This window comes from Macaca thibetana, chromosome 9 (genome assembly GCF_024542745.1).
Source record: "Macaca thibetana thibetana isolate TM-01 chromosome 9, ASM2454274v1, whole genome shotgun sequence".
Classification (NCBI taxonomy): domain Eukaryota; kingdom Metazoa; phylum Chordata; class Mammalia; order Primates; family Cercopithecidae; genus Macaca; species Macaca thibetana.
Window position 1 is genome coordinate 55680108 of NC_065586.1, and position 15336 is coordinate 55695443.

Here is a 15336-nt window from a genome sequence, read left to right on the forward strand (position 1 = left end):
ATGGAGACAGGCCAGGAGCCACAGACACATTGTGAATTGATGGTTAAAACTCATCTCCCAAGTCCTTTTCCCAAAAGACTGGGACTGCGTCTTGGGATACAGGGAAAAGGCTTGTTTAAGTCTAGGGCTGGCTGGGTCCTTTGGGGCGACTCTTCTCACCAAGCGCATTTCTAGGCACTGTTCCCCGGAGTTTGACCCCCAGCACCACCGTGAGCTCCATCCTGCGGAACCCCATCTACACTGTGCGTAGCCACAGGGTTGGCCCCTGCAGCTCTCCACCTGCGGCCCGAGATGCTGGCCCCCAGGGTTTGCATCCCAGGTATGTGAAGGCACCCTACGCTTCTCTGTACCCCAGCTGCCCAAGCCCGCCTGGACATGGAACCACTGGTGCATAAAGAGGCTCACTGGTGGAGAAGCTTCCTTGCCTGACTGGGAGGGGCTGGCTAGAGCAGCACAGGAAAGGGAGCCTTAGGGCTGCTTTCTGAATTAATCAGCACAAGGTTTCAAAAGGTACTGAAGGACACGATAGTGATAGCAACTGATATTTGAGTGCTTATGTCCCAGCCACTGTGCCCAGACCTTTATGAATATCATTTCACCGAATCAACAGCAACCTCATGGGCTAAGTCCTGTTACTGTCTCTGTCTTCAAGATGAGGAAACGGATACTTCATAAGAGGGTGGGCTGGCTCCAGGCCACTGTTACTCATTCATTTGACAGATTTTTTTTGAGCACCTACTGCATGCCTTGGTCTATCCTAATTATAAGAGAATACAATGCTGAACTAAACAGATTAGCTTCCAGCTCATGTGGTGTGGTTTTACAAATGTGGGAGGCAGACAGAAAAAAAATGAACGAAGCGATATCAGATGGTGACGAGAGGCTATGAAGGTGGTCAAACAGGGTGACAGGCTGGGCTGTGACTTGGAAGAGGGTGGCAAGTTAGAGTGGGTGGTCAGAAAGGGCCCTGTGGCAGAGGGGATGCTGCTGTGACCAGAAGGAGGAAAGAGGCCAGCCGCACAAGACCTGGACTGGAGCCTCCAGGGAGAAGGGCCATCAGTGCCAAGGCCAGGGTACCCGCGCACAGTGGTGGGAGCTTGGCAAAGGGACAGCGAGTCAGGAAGAGGTTTGAGGTCACAGGGACCTGCAGCCGTGATAAAAAGTTTGGATTTTATTCTAAGGACAGTGGAGACCACTGGAGAGTTTAAGCAGGGAAGAGATGTCATCTCATTGCATAGCCAGAAAAAGATGCTGTTGAGGCCTGGCCTCAGGGCAGCCTGACGTGGGCGATCCCTGCTCTGCCGTCCAGTTTCCTAGGCACACTGTCCTGAGTGAGGCACATAGGTCCCCTCCCCAAAGTCCTCTGTGCCCATCTTGTCCCTCCTTACCCACTTCCTGGGAGAATAGGTTCCCCCTCCCCGGGCCCACCCAGGTTCCAGAGCCTCTGTTTTTTATCGCTTCCTCCTAGTGAGCCTAATCCTGACCCCATGGCTGAAGTGGGTATGACACTGGCCACCCCATGTGTGTGGCCTTTTCTACTGCTTGAAGGCTATCCTTGGCCGATCATCAGTGGCTCCTGGGCCTCCCTTCTGCCTGCTTGGGAAGCCTTGGCTGGTCTGTGTGTTTCTTCCCAGTGGCCACATCTGTTTCTGTTTCTCTTCCGGAACTCCTCACCTCTTGTTTTTACGCAGTGTCCAGCACCAGGGACGCCTGAGCCTGGACCTGAGCCACAGGGCCTGCAGCGACTACTCTGAGATGAGAGCCACCCACGGGTCCAACTCACTGCCCTCCAGCGCCCGCCTCGGTAACTGCACCATTTGGACTTTGTGCTGCCGCGGGTGCCAAGCTTTTCTTCTCTGCCTGCATCCTAATGTCCAGATCTGTGGGTGGGCTCCCGACACGAGCTCCTGTCACCTCCTGGGACTGAGCTCATTTCCCTACTGGGAAGGGCTGCTTCCTTCACGGGCCAGCGATGCCCATGCTGCTGTCAGAGCCATTGTTTTCGCCTTCTGCTTTCTGTGGGGCCCTTATGGTCATTCAGGTGATCGCTCAGCTAGGAGCCTTGCTCCCTGTCCCTGAGGTTGTTGGCCTCATTCTGGACTGTTTTATATGGCTCTTCATACATTTTTGTATGGAAAGTGAACCCCAGAGGAGAGTCAGACAGAGGTAGCCCTTGGCGATCTTGCGGGAGCAGATGGAGCCGCCGCTGTGTCACTTAGGCTGCTGTTCCGTGGCTGGAAGTGAGACTTGTGTGCCTCTGTTCTGGAGCAGTCTGTGCCTGCACAGTTTATTGAGATAAATGTTAAACGTCTGCTTCTCCTGACTGTTCCACATCAAGGCTCCCTTGGGAGTAAACAGCAGGGCCCAGCTTTGCGTTTATCATCCTGACTGGTAGCCTGGTGGAGAGGGAGGACAGGGTGGTGTTTAACCACAAGGCCTGAAGTTTTGTTCCCATATGGAACAATAGGTTCTTCGAGTAACTTGCAATTCAAGGCGGAACGCATTAAAATCCCATCAACACCAAGATATCCGCGGTCTGTCGTGGGCTCTGACAGAGGTAAGGACTTCTGGACACTCCCATCTGTCCTGCTTTTCCTGCAGTCTGATTCCTCATGGTGGAGTCTCTGGGCTTAGCTGAGAACTTCATAGTCATCTCAGTCAGTCAGTAAAAATTCACTGAACCCAGCAGTAGGCCTGGTGATGTGGGAGGTAGGGGGCAACGCAGAGCCCAGCATCGAACTCCAGACTATGCAATGCAGTGGGGATAGGCTGCCTCTTGATCTTGGCTGTTGGGGAAGTGAGATGGGGGTTCACAACGGCATTACCTGCTCCTCTCTGCAGGTTCAGTGTCACATTCTGAATGCAGCACTCCTCCGCAGTCACCCCTGAACATCGACACCCTGTCCTCTTGTAGCCAGTCCCAGACCTCAGCCTCCACATTGCCCAGAATCGCTGTCAACCCCGCCTCCCTCGGGGAGCGGAGAAAGGACAGGTGAGTGTGGTGTCATCGGTGGCGTGGGTAAATCAGTGGACAGTGTGCACCCTGGCGGCGGGCCTGGGCTCTGCAGGGAAGGGGCTTAGTAGAAGCAGCAGGAGTAGCTTGGGTGTCCCAGCATTTGCCGGTATCACCAGTAAGTGCCATAGGGCACTGGATGCAGGGAGGTGGGGCACGTGTGGATGGCAAGGCAGGGAGCCCAGTGGGCTCACAGTAGATGATGCTGGAAACGACCTGACGGTGATTGTGCCATCATGGCACCGTTTACACCGTCCTGGGCCCTTGTTCAAGCACTTTACATGTGGCTAAGTCACGAGATTCTTCCAGGGACCTTGTCAGTGTCGTTATTATTGTTATCCCTGTTTCACAGTTGAGGAAACTGGATCCAGACGTTGGAGTGACAGACCTGTGGCCACGTGGTTAGCGGCTGGCACCGGGACTCATTCTTACCCTTTGCTTTTCCCTCTCACTCGAAGCTTTCTGTTATGAAATAAAATATACACAGGAAGAAAGTGTATAAAGCATAAATGTACAGCCTAGCTTTTTACTGGTTCATTTTAGAATGCAGGTCCATCTTAGGTTTCAGGTTGACTGTAGGCTTGCTGTTTGTCCAGAGGCACCTCCTCTGTGGAGTCCGTCCCCCTGCGCACTATGCACACACATCCCTCTGTGTTGTTCCCCTAGACGAAACTTACTAGATTGTGTTTATATTTAATAGCTTCTGTCCAGATTGTAGATCTTAAAGAGCTCTGATTAAAATTAAACTTTATTTAATCACCAAAAGAAACACAGCTACTCTCGTTCATTTGAATCCAGAAAGCTGAGGCCTCTGTAGCTAGGAGCCTCAGCATGGGTGGGCCCTATATTAAGAAAATCTTTTTTGTTGTTGTTGTTGAGACAGTTTTGCTCTTGTCCCCCAGGCTGGAGTGCAGTGGTGCAATCTTGGCTCACTGCAATCTCCGCCTCCCCAGTTCAAGTGATTCTCTTGCCTCAGCCTCCCGAGTGGCTGGGATTACAGGCGCCCACCACCACGCCTGGCTAATTCGCGTATTTTTGGTGGAGACGGGGTTTCACCATGTTGGTCAAGCTGGTCTTGAACTCCTGACCTCAGGTGATCCGTGGGCCTTGGCCTCCCAAAATGTTGGGATTACAGACGTGAGCCACCGCACCCAGCCAGAGAAAATCTTATATTTGACTTGAAAATCTGAACTTAAAAGGCAACAAACCAGAGAACCTGAGGGGTAACAGAAAGACACCAAAACTCAGCGGCCTGGCCCCAATAGGGGAATTGGGTGTAACTCATAGGAAGTGCTGACGGAGCTCTTACCATGTGGCACGTGCAGGAGCATGCTGGCCTGTTTTACTCAGCCCCGGCCCTGGCCACGGAGAGGACGGGACTTTCCCCAAGTGAAGTGGGTTCTTCAGTTGTGGAAAGGGCCTTGCCACCCACCGTCAGGCATTCCCTTAGCTCCTTGCAGGGCATGGAGAGCCAGGACCTGCTCCAGAAGGGAGAAAAATGTGAGTGACTCCTGCCCTCATGGTAGTTAGGATCCGATTGGAGATGAAATTTGACATGTGTGACCTGACTGAGCAACAGCTTTCTTTTTAAAAACAGCCCTGTTTCCCAGATTCTGAAGTATAGTATTTTATATTTGTTATGGAAAATCGGGGACATAGAAAAGTAGGAAGAAGGCTGAGTGCGGTGGTTCATGCCTATAATCCCAGCACTTTGGGAGGCTGAGGCAGGTGGATCACCTGAGGTCAGGAATTCGAGACCAGCCTGGCCAACATGGTGAAACCCCATCTCTACTAAAAATACAAAAATTAGCCAGGCATGGTGGCGGGCGCCTGTAGTCCCTGCTACTCGGGAGGCTGAGGCAGGAGAATTGCTTGAACCCGGGAGGTGGAGGTTGTAGTGAGCTGAGATCGCAGCACTGCACTCCAGCCTGGGTGACAGAGTAAGACTCCGTCTCAAAAAATAAAAAGCAGACAAGTAGAGAGAAGAAAAAAGTCACAGATAATCTCTTCAACAAGAGATTCAATTGCCTTTACCCTTTGGAAATATATATGTATATATATTACATGCTTTATTATTTATGTACATAATTACATCTCCCTTAATGTTATGTTTTTAGCTATTTGTGATAGTTTAAGTATACTTTATAAACCTCTTTTGAGAAGCAGCTATTGTTTAGAGAAAACTTTGCATATTATAAACAATTCAAATAATTCAGAAGACTAAAAAGTAAAGATTATCTCTGGCTAGGTGAGATAGCTTATGCCTGTAATCCCAACACTTTGGGTGGTTGAGATGGGCGGATCACCTGAGGTCAGGAGTTTGAAACCAGCCTGGCCAACATGGTGAAACCCCGTCTCTACTAAAAACAAAAATTAGCTGGGCATGATGGTGCACACCTGTAATCCCAGCTACTTGGGAGGCTGAGGCAGGAGAATTGTTGGAATCTGGGAGGTGGAGGTTGCAGTGAGCTGAGATCATGCCACTGCACTCCAGCCTGGGTGACAGAGCGAGAATCCGTCTCCAAAAAAAAAAAAAAAAAAAAGATTATCTCAGATCCCCTCACCTGGAGACACCATTGCTAACACTTGGTAATGTCCTGCGTAAGAAGCCTCCTTGTGCATAAATCCACGCATACTTGTGTATGCAGATGCAGATAAATATAAGTAAAATGATGCCGATCGGGCCTCCCCACCCCGTGGGTGTGTCCCTTACATCTTTGCATGTCGCTGGAACCTGAGAACCTGCTTCAGATCATCATTCTGTCGTGTGGCTATTGCTGTGACTTAGTCGCTTGCTCCTTTATTGTGATAACACCTGTTGTATGGAGGTGGACCTCTTTCTGCTCTGGGTCTCTGTTTCATCATCTAAGGCTGGAGCAGGAGGGTGATCTGGGGGTGGCTGTGTGCTGAGGGCTCTGCAGCTGTCCACAGCACGGGGCTCTAATCCGTGTTGCATCGAAAGGGACTGTGGGTGTAGGCTGGGGTGGATCTGTCTGAGCTGGAGGGTCAAGGGAGGACTTCTAGAGTGGGCAAGTTTGGGAAGTGGGAACACTTTGGAGGGTGGGATAAAGCAGGGACAACTCAAGAATAATTTTAATCTCCTCTTCCCAAGAGGGCTGGGCCACAGGGCCGCAGGCTGAGAGTGCCAATCGGGAAGCTGCTCTGCCTCCAGGTGGCTGGGGTGGGGTGGTTTAGGTGCCTCCCTGCTGGAATCTATCCCGACCATGTGCTGTAGAGGGGACCTGGACTGGCCCCCTCAGCCTTTGGCTATATGGTTTTATCCTGTGAGGAAAAGCTCAGGTGTCCACACCCTGGAGGAATGAGGCCCTGGGCGGCATGAAGTCCCGACGGGAGGCTCCGCATCACTCGACTGTCTTTTCCGTTATGTTCCAGGTGTCTCTGATTGTCTTTCTCCTCTGAGCGTCCCTTCTTTCTAACCTTTGTCACCTTCCAGATGTCTCTGCCACCACAAATCTCTTCTGAGGCTGCCCGTGGCCACCAGGCCCAGGCCTTCCACCATGCGGTTGGCTTGCCCAGAGGCTCCCCACCGAGCCCCTGCCCCAGTGCCCTTGGGTACACTGGACAGCCCCAGGGCAGCAAGTGCATGACTGCAACCTTGCTCCTAGCTGCCTCCTCCCTTTACAAAGGCTTGGGTCTGCAGCGGCTTAATTTCCATGACCAGTTTGCATCACTCTGTGTAGCCAGTAAACATAAAAATGGATTATTTTCTGTTGCCCCCTCAGGATGGAATGTCATCCCAAGAGCCATCTCTTTTCCTCGGAGGGCATCTCGAGCCCCCCGGAGTTTGTAATTGCATATTGTGGGGCAGCTTCTCTCCCATAATGAAAATCTGCGTGTATCAGTGTTGATAGTTCACACAGATCGTTCTCTGTGTCTTTGGCCTGGGTGGTTGCGTGTCTGGGTGTGCTGGCTCGTGTTGCGTGAGGCTGTGGGAATGTGGTCCTTTGTCACACAGGGGTAGGCCCACCGTGTCCCCATGTAGCTGTGTCACAATGGGAGCATCCAGGCTTGGGGCCCTTTCTGCACTGCCTGATTGGAGAACTCAGGCTCTCCCCAACCCTTTTGTTTGACCCTGAGTCCCCGAAACTTTTGACTTTTCCTTAGGCCTTATGTGGAGGAGCCACGCCACGTGAAGGTGCAGAAGGGCTCAGAGCCACTGGGCATCTCCATTGTGAGTGGAGAGAAGGGTGGCATCTATGTCTCCAAGGTGACCGTGGGGAGCATCGCTCACCAGGCTGGCCTGGAGTACGGGGATCAGTTACTGGAGGTGAGAGGGAGCTGCCCTCCTGCATGGCGCCCATGGAAACCTGCCCTTCTTCCCCCCTCCTCCTCCTAGGGAACCGCAGTGCTCCCAAGTCCCTAGGGCCTCCTCCCTGTCCACAGCCCCGACTCCATCACTGAGCCCCGACTCCATCACTGAGCCCCTCCTGATGTTTCCCCAGTTCAATGGCATAAACCTGCGGAGCGCCACGGAGCAGCAGGCGCGGCTCATCATCGGGCAGCAGTGTGATACCATCACCATCCTGGCCCAGTACAACCCCCACGTGCACCAGCTCAGCAGCCACTCTCGGTCCAGGTGAGCGCGGGCCTCCCCGGGCCGTCTGGGCTGGGGGTGGAGAGGTGGGTGTGGCAGCACTCCACTCATTGCAGGGGGACTCAGGGTGACAGCTGCAAGTTCTGAGGATCCTACTGCTGCTAAAGAGAGAATTGACCAGCCCTGGATTTTGGAAAAGGGGCATATAGAGAGAGGCTGTCTTCTCCTGAAATGGGGTGTGAAAACAGATGGCTGTGGTCCCCCTGAACAGCAGCGGCCTGTGGTAGCCAGGAGCTGTGGCCCAGGGGGTGGATTCTCACTCAAAGTGTTTGGCTCCCTGTCCAGGAGCAGATGCTGTACACCTGTCTGTATCTGCCCCTGAGTTGTGGGTGGAAGGGCAGAAAAGAAGGGGAGGCACGCCCGGCAGTGCTGCGTCACAAGCTCAGCAGGAGAGATGGGATGCACAGGCAGAGGAAAAGGGACAGGACGCGCACAGCTCCCCGAGGCCAGATGCCTTTGGAGGGGGCCCCTGAGCTGAGGACAGGTGGAGGGGAGAGGACAGGTGGATGCTTTGGGGTGGATGTCATGGGTCCAGGCTTCTAATGTGTCTGTTCTGCTCAGGGCACAGGGTGCAGGGCTCTGTGACCCGGTCCCCATTTATAGCTCAGACCTAGTTGCCACAGGAGCGGGGGTGGCTCTGGGTATCTTTATACTGCTCCTTATCCCTCCTGTCCTCTGTCTCCAGCTCACACCTGGACCCTGCCGGTACCCACTCCACTCTCCAGGGCAGCGGCACCACCACCCCGGAGCATCCCTCTGTCGTTGACCCACTGATGGAGCAGGACGAGGGGCCTAGCACCCCCCCAGCCAAGCAGAGCAGCTCCAGGTCAGCAGATGTGTGCTGTGAGCCTTCCCTGTGTCCACTTCGGCTGGGTGGGGCTGAGCACATTCTCCAAGTGGCGTGGGCACTGGGCAGCTGGCCTCATATGCTGCAGGCCACACACCAGGTCTTCAGGAATTGGGCTGGGAGCACAGCATTCCTTTTTTCCCTCCCTGCTCTCTTTTCCTTTCTCTTTTTCTCCTGTTTTCTAATTGACTTGTTCTTTCCCCTGCATCTTCTCTTTCTCTTCTCCTTTTCTCATTCACTCGCTTTCTGAGTCTGTCTTTGGACACATTCCCACAGTCGTCACCCCGCCAGGCCCTGGGCTCTGGCCACCCACAGCAGTGCTTCCCTCAACGAGGTGGCAGACCAGTGCTGGGCACAGTGTGCAGCACAGTCAGAACTGCTGGCCGCCACGCAGGAAGATCACTGGAGTGTGGCAGGGGAGGTGGCAGCTGGATTAAAATGTTCAGGACAGGCAAGAGCCAGGGGTGGGCAAGTCCAGGCCAAGGGAGCAGCAGAGTTCAGGAGGAGGAAGAGCTGTGTCTCCAGCACTGAGAGGCCTTCACTAAGCCCTGGGCAGCATCTCACAGAATGAGGCCAGCTCTGCATTCTCTATACCAGAGTTTGTCACTGGGAACTTACCTGCTGCAAGGTTTTCCTCCCAGGCTGGCATCTCCCCTGAAGCCCTCTTTATCTGTTTCCATCGCTGTCCCATCTCTCTCCCTCCATGTGTTCAGCAGCTTACTTTCAGCTTCCCTCCCTTGATTGTAAGTGCCTTGATGGCAAGGGGTTCCTCTTCACGAGTTAGCAGTTCCTTGGTCTGTAGAAGTTGCTTGGTAGACATTTGCTGAATGCATTGCTGTGCTCTGGACAGTGAGGCCAACTTTACCTTTCCTTAGGAAGAACTAAGGAAAATGGGTGTGATCCCCATGGGAGAGAGGCCATCCTGATCTCTAAGGCATGAGATTGATAGCCGGGCCTGGAGCCTGGGTTTTGACTCCCCATTCAACTGACTTTGGACCTGGGGTCTTGCCTTCATCTCCAGTGCACCTCAGCATCCTGCCCTGAACGCCGAGCCAGTAGAACTGGCGGCCACCTCTCAGCTCCCTGTGGTTCTGAGAACCCAGGAAGCAGGCAGAAAGCGATTAAGACCCTGGCCACTGCTTTGTCTTTTTGTGCCTCCTCCCTCCTTGTGCACAGTTGAGGAACTTTGTTTTGTTTCCTGAAAGGATCGCGGGAGATACCAACAAGAAGACCCTGGAGCCACGCGTTGTCTTCATCAAAAAGTCCCAGCTGGAGCTTGGGGTGCACTTGTGTGGTGGGAACCTGCATGGGGTGTTTGTGGCTGAGGTGGAGGATGACAGTCCTGCCAAGGGTCCTGACGGCCTCGTGCCAGGGGACCTCATCCTGGAGGTGAGTTCTGAGCTGCTGAGTAGGCCAGGCCTCCATCTACCTGCCCCAGGTGGCTTGCTGCCATCTCAGGTGGCACCAAAGACAGAGGAGTACAGCCTCTCATCTGGTGAGCCAGTCAGGGCTGACTTCTGTTGTTGTTGAGGCAGAGTCTTGCTCTGTTGCTCAGACTGGATTGCACTGGCACAATCTCGGCTCACTGCAACCTTCACTTCCCAGGTTCAAGCGGTTCTTCTGCCTCAGCCTTCCGAGTAGCTGGGACTACAGGCGTGTGCCACAATACCAAGCTAATTTTTATATTTTTAGTAGAGACCAGATTTCACCATGTTGCCCAGGCTGGTCTCAAACTCCTGACCTCAAGTGATCTGCCCGCCTTGGCCTTCCAAAGTGCTATGATGACAGGCATGAGCTACCGTGCCCAGCCTCAGGGTTGATTTTTTTTTTTTGAGACGGAGTTTTGCTCTTGTTGCCCACACTGGAGTACAGTGGCACAATCTTGGTTCACTGCAACTTCTGCCTCCCAGGTTCAAGCGATTCTCCTGCCTCAGCCACCTGAGTAGCTGAGATTACAGGTGCGCGCCAACACGCCCAGCTAATTTTGTTTTGTATTTTTAGTAGAGACGGGGTTTTATCACATTGGACAGGCTGGTCTCAAACTCCTGACCTCAGGTGATCCACCTGCCTTGGCCTCCCAAAGTACAGGGATTACAGGCGTGAGCCACTGTGCCTGGCCAGGGTTGATTTTTAATCCCTGTAAACCCAGAATTCTGCCAAGCCCCTTTGAGCAGGTCCCTGTGAAGCCAGGTAGGCCATCGAGGGAACCTGAGGGCAGAGCCTTGGCTCAGGCCCTGGGCACCAGGAGGTGCTTGCCCTCAGGTGGTGTAGCTGCAGGACTGTTCTGATGAGAGAGGATGGTTTTTCTCTGTGGTCTCCTGCCTCATGGGGGAGATGGTTTGTGAGAATATAAAGGCACAAGTTGGGCTGGGCTTGGTGGCTCACACCTGTAATCCCAGAACTTTAGGAGGCCAAGGTGGGAGAATTGCTTGAGCCCAGGAGTTCAAGACCAGCCTGGGCAACATAGTGAGACCCTATCTTTACAAAAAACAAAACAAAATTTAGCCAGGCATGGTGGAGTGTGCCTGTAGTCCCAGCTACTCTGGAGGCTGAGGTGGGAGGATCACTTGAGCTTAGGAGGTCTGGGCTACAGTGAGCTGTGATTGCACTACTGCACTCAGTCTGTGTGACAGAGGGGAGACCCTGTTTCAAAAAATAAATAAAAGCACAGGTAGCATCAGCAAGAGGAAGGGCCCTATTCTGAAAAGCCCAGACTTGCTGGTCACCAGAACAGGGTTTTTCCTGGATAAGCTGTCAAGGGCAGAGCAGCCACTTGGCAGAGGACCTGATGTCCAGAGAGCATGCACGGGAGCTGGAGGCTGGGGAGACCGTGAAGACTCAGCCCTTTCTGCAGAGGGGAGGCAGGCAGAGTCTCAGTTAAGGAGGGATGTGGAATTTCTGCCATATGGTCAGCACTGGCCCCTCTCGAATGCCCATGCTGTCCCCTGGCTTCTGCCTTCTGACACATCCACCCCCATCCCTGGCAGTATGGCAGCCTGGACATGCGGAATAAGACAGTGGAGGAGGTCTACGTGGAAATGCTGAAGCCCAGGGATGGCGTCCGCCTGAAGGTGCAGTACCGCCCCGAGGAGTTCACGAAGGCCAAGGGCCTGCCTGGCGACAGCTTCTACATCAGGTACCAGTGGCTGGGGAATCAGTGGGAGATTTGGGGACAGAGGACAGGCTTTCATTGGAGATTCTCTTCCTGGTAAATGGCTATCTGTTTCTTGCCCCACAAGGCTGGGGCCATGATCATCATTCCTTGACACTCAAATCTGCACACTTATTTATGGTGAGATGATTGTGACTTAGAACAACCTTTAGGGCTTAAAGAAACAGGTGGGCTGCTTTAGGGCTTAAGGCCTGGAGAATTTGGAGGCAGTCAAGCCCCATTTTCCTGTGTGCTGTGCTCCTTTTTTTCTGGTGTCCCCCAAGCCAGGTTTGCAGATCCCTCTGCAGTGTGTGTGGACTTCTAGGCATCTTCAGTGCCCTTACTACTGTATGAAATGCTGTGGGCATTTAGGGATGGCAGCAGGCTTTCTAGGAGGAGCTCAGAGCTTTCTTCTCATTTCCTAAGATCCGAGATCACAGAAAGCATGAGAACGCTGATGCGGTACAACTCCCTGTCTCTAGGGTAGGAGATGACATGTTTCCATCCTAGGGAGATTCCAGTCTGTGGGAACCAGGGGCCTGGGCTTCGAGGAGGGAGGTAACTGGGAAAGACCACCTGGAAAGGGAAGTTATGGCCTCAGATCTTGGCGAGTTCTTTCTGATGGGGATGTGCCCTCAGTGTTAGGGGAGCAAAGGCAGTCTTTGTCCCTTTATGGAAAACACAGGGCTCCCCACTTTGAGAATCACCACCTCGGCGGTTCCTGATCAAGTTTGGAGATAGCTCAAAGCAGAATATCAGCCTTAGGGGCCTGGCCACAGAAGGCACCTTGTTTGTCCTCGGTGGCCAGAGCCGCCTGATCATGTTCCCTCTGTGCTGTGGTCCAGGGCCCTGTACGACCGGCTGGCAGATGTGGAGCATGAGCTGAGCTTTAAGAAGGATGACATTCTCTACGTGGATGACACCTTGCCCCAGGGCACGTTTGGGTCCTGGATGGCTTGGCAGCTGGACGAGAATGCCCAGAAGATCCAGCGTGGGCAGATTCCCAGCAAATATGTGTAAGTGTTCTCTGGGTCTGGGGCCGGGTGGGGCAGGGGTCGCTGAGGGCCATCAGCCGTGGAGCTGTCCCATGGGAGGGGGCTGGGGCCAGGGCTGCCGGAGGAGGGATTCTGCTTCTCATCCTAGCTTCTGCTCTCTACGTTTTGACAAAAGTGCTGGTCTAAAAAGCTGCTCCTAGTGTGAGTCAGTGCTGCATGGAGCACAGTGGTGGGTCAGGAGGCGTTACTTGTTTTAGAAAAATGGATTTATGTAGATACTTACGTCTTGCTGCTCCCTCACAGTGTACCATTCAGTGGTTTTCAGCATATTCATAGGTGTGTGCAGCCGCCACCACAGTTAATTTTAGAGCATTTCCATCACCTCAAACAAACCCCAGACCCATTAGCTGTCAGCCGCTTATCCTACTGTCCTCCCACCCAGCCCTCAGCCCTAGGCAGCCACTACTTCACTTCTGATACCCCCGGGTTTCCCTGTCTGGACTCCTGTGTGGATGGGATTGCATAGTGTAGCCTTTTGTCTGGCTCGTCACTGAGCATGTTTTCGAGGCAGCCTGCATCCCTGCATCATTTCCCTTCTATGGCAGGAAGTGTAACTCGTCGCCAAGTGAAGGCTGTGCTAGCAGTTCTTTTTGACACTGAGCTGAATATGCTGTAGTAGAAAAAATCACCTGCTCTGAGAGCTTGCCCTGGTGCTGGTGTTCGTGTCGCCCCACAGGATGTACCGAGGGGTCCCAGGGGCGTGGGAGGAGATGTAGCCTTGAGACCTGCCAAGGAGTGTAGGGGGAGCCTGGTGCCTGGCCCACCCTTGCTTTTCTCACCAGGAAGGTCGGGTAGGGTAAGGCAGCAGGGTCTCGATGGCCCTGCCCAGCATTGTCCCCTGTGCCACAGGATGGACCAAGAATTCTCCAGGAGGCTCAGCATGTCTGAAGTCAAAGATGATAATAGCGCCACAAAGACACTGTCGGCGGCTGCACGCCGGTCCTTTTTTCGGAGGAAACACAAGCACAAACGCAGCGGATCCAAGGATGGGAAAGACCTACTCTCCTTGGATGCCTTTTCCAATGACTCCATTCCACTCTTTGAAGGCAAGTGGCCGAGCTCATTTTCCAGTGGGCTCTCCAGATGGGGTTTGCTGTGGATCCAGGAGCTCCACAACTGGGACTTAGAGAGGCTTACTTTGCATTGTGCACAAGTCTGAAGGTGTGTGTCCGGCTTGGTTGGGGGTGCTGCCATCTTCAGAGCCACATCTATGGGGTGTGGCTTCTATCCTCCCGGTCACTGCCTGTCAGTGCAACCAGCACATCCCTGTTTCAGGCAGCGGGAGGAAGGAAGGGGTAAGGCAGAAGTGTGCCTCAGCTGAGCGTGCCTCTTTCAGCAGCTGTCTGGAAGCCCTAACCTGTGACTTCGACTTACATCTCATTGTCCACTCGCATGTGCAAGAGAGGTCAAAAAGGCATGTTTTGGCCAGGCACAGTAGCTCACACCTTTAATCCCAGCACTTCAGGAGGCCGAGGTGGGTGGATCACCTGAAGTCGGGAGTTCGAGACCAGCCTGGCCAACGTGGTGAAACCCTGTCTCTACTAAAAATACAAAAATTAGCCAGGTGTGGTGGCATGCGCCTGTAATCCCAGCTACTTGGGAGACTGAGGCAGGAAAATCGCCTGAACCCAGGAGGCGGAGGTTGCAGTGAGCCAAGATCGTTCCATTGTACTCCAGCCTGGGTGACAGAGCAAGATCCTGTCTCAAAAAATAATAATTAAAACAAGAAGAAAAGGCATGTTTCAGCTGGGTGTATTGCTGGCCTCAGTACGAGGTTCAGTTACTAAGGAAGAATGGAGGGATGGCTATTGGGTAGGCAGAAAGCAATCTCTGCTGAGTGCCTTGCTTGCCATTTGTTTTTAGGTTATTACAGGCTGCTTGGTAGTGACCAAGAGCCATCGGTTTCTGCAGAACGTCTGCATTTCTGGCCTCAGTCCTCTGTTCATTAACAACTCTTATATGATACTTCTGGGGCAAGATGCTAATCCTGGGCTGGAGTTGAGTAATAGGAGATGTCAGACATCCCCTAGTAAACAGTCCTTGTGGAAAGGATGCATTTGTCCTTTAAAGCAAGAGGTCCTTAGGAACATGGCACCCAGGGCCCTGGTGTGTGTCTACTGTCCTAGAACATACCCTCCCTGGCAATCAGGTATGGGGGTGGCAGTGAGCAGCAGAGTGTAGGGCAGCTGGCTGCCTCCCTCCCTCCTTTCCCTTTTCACAATGAAGACCTTAGGCCTAGGGAGTTGAGTGGATCACACTGTAGTTCATGGCCCCCTGTCACTATCAGCTGGGACAAGGGTTGGCAAACTATTGGCCATGGACTGAGTCTGGACCACTGCCTATTTTTAGATGGTCTGTGAGCTAAACATGGGTTTTTACACTTTTTAAAATGTAAGATGTAAAAAATCTGTTAGCCCTTTGCTGCTAACAGTTGCTTAATTTTGCCGTTTTGCCTTCAAAGCCTAAAGTATTTACTATCTTGCCCCTTATAGAAAAAGTTTAGGCCAGGCATGGTGGCACACACCTGTAATCCCAGCACTTTGGGAGGCTGAGGTGGGTGGATCACTTGAGGCAGGGAGTTCAAGACCAGCCTAGCCAACATGGTGAAACCCTATCTCTACTAAAAAAATACAAAAATTAGCCTGGTGTGGTGGC

General features: G+C 53.0%; 1 protein-coding gene across 3 annotated transcripts in view; it reads left to right on the forward strand.

Annotated features, from left to right (window-relative positions):
- DLG5 (discs large MAGUK scaffold protein 5) overlaps positions 1-15336 on the forward strand; it is a 135451-nt gene that overhangs the window by 106562 nt on the left and 13553 nt on the right. For all 3 annotated transcript variants that reach the window (XM_050803329.1, XM_050803327.1, XM_050803328.1), the window contains exons 17-27: positions 175-319; positions 1692-1804; positions 2468-2557; positions 2842-2992; positions 7139-7301; positions 7477-7610; positions 8314-8454; positions 9681-9864; positions 11463-11611; positions 12472-12642; positions 13531-13727. In XM_050803329.1, coding sequence (XP_050659286.1) covers positions 175-319; positions 1692-1804; positions 2468-2557; positions 2842-2992; positions 7139-7301; positions 7477-7610; positions 8314-8454; positions 9681-9864; positions 11463-11611; positions 12472-12642; positions 13531-13727 — 1638 coding nt within the window. The remainder of the gene's footprint in view (positions 1-174; positions 320-1691; positions 1805-2467; positions 2558-2841; positions 2993-7138; positions 7302-7476; positions 7611-8313; positions 8455-9680; positions 9865-11462; positions 11612-12471; positions 12643-13530; positions 13728-15336) is intronic.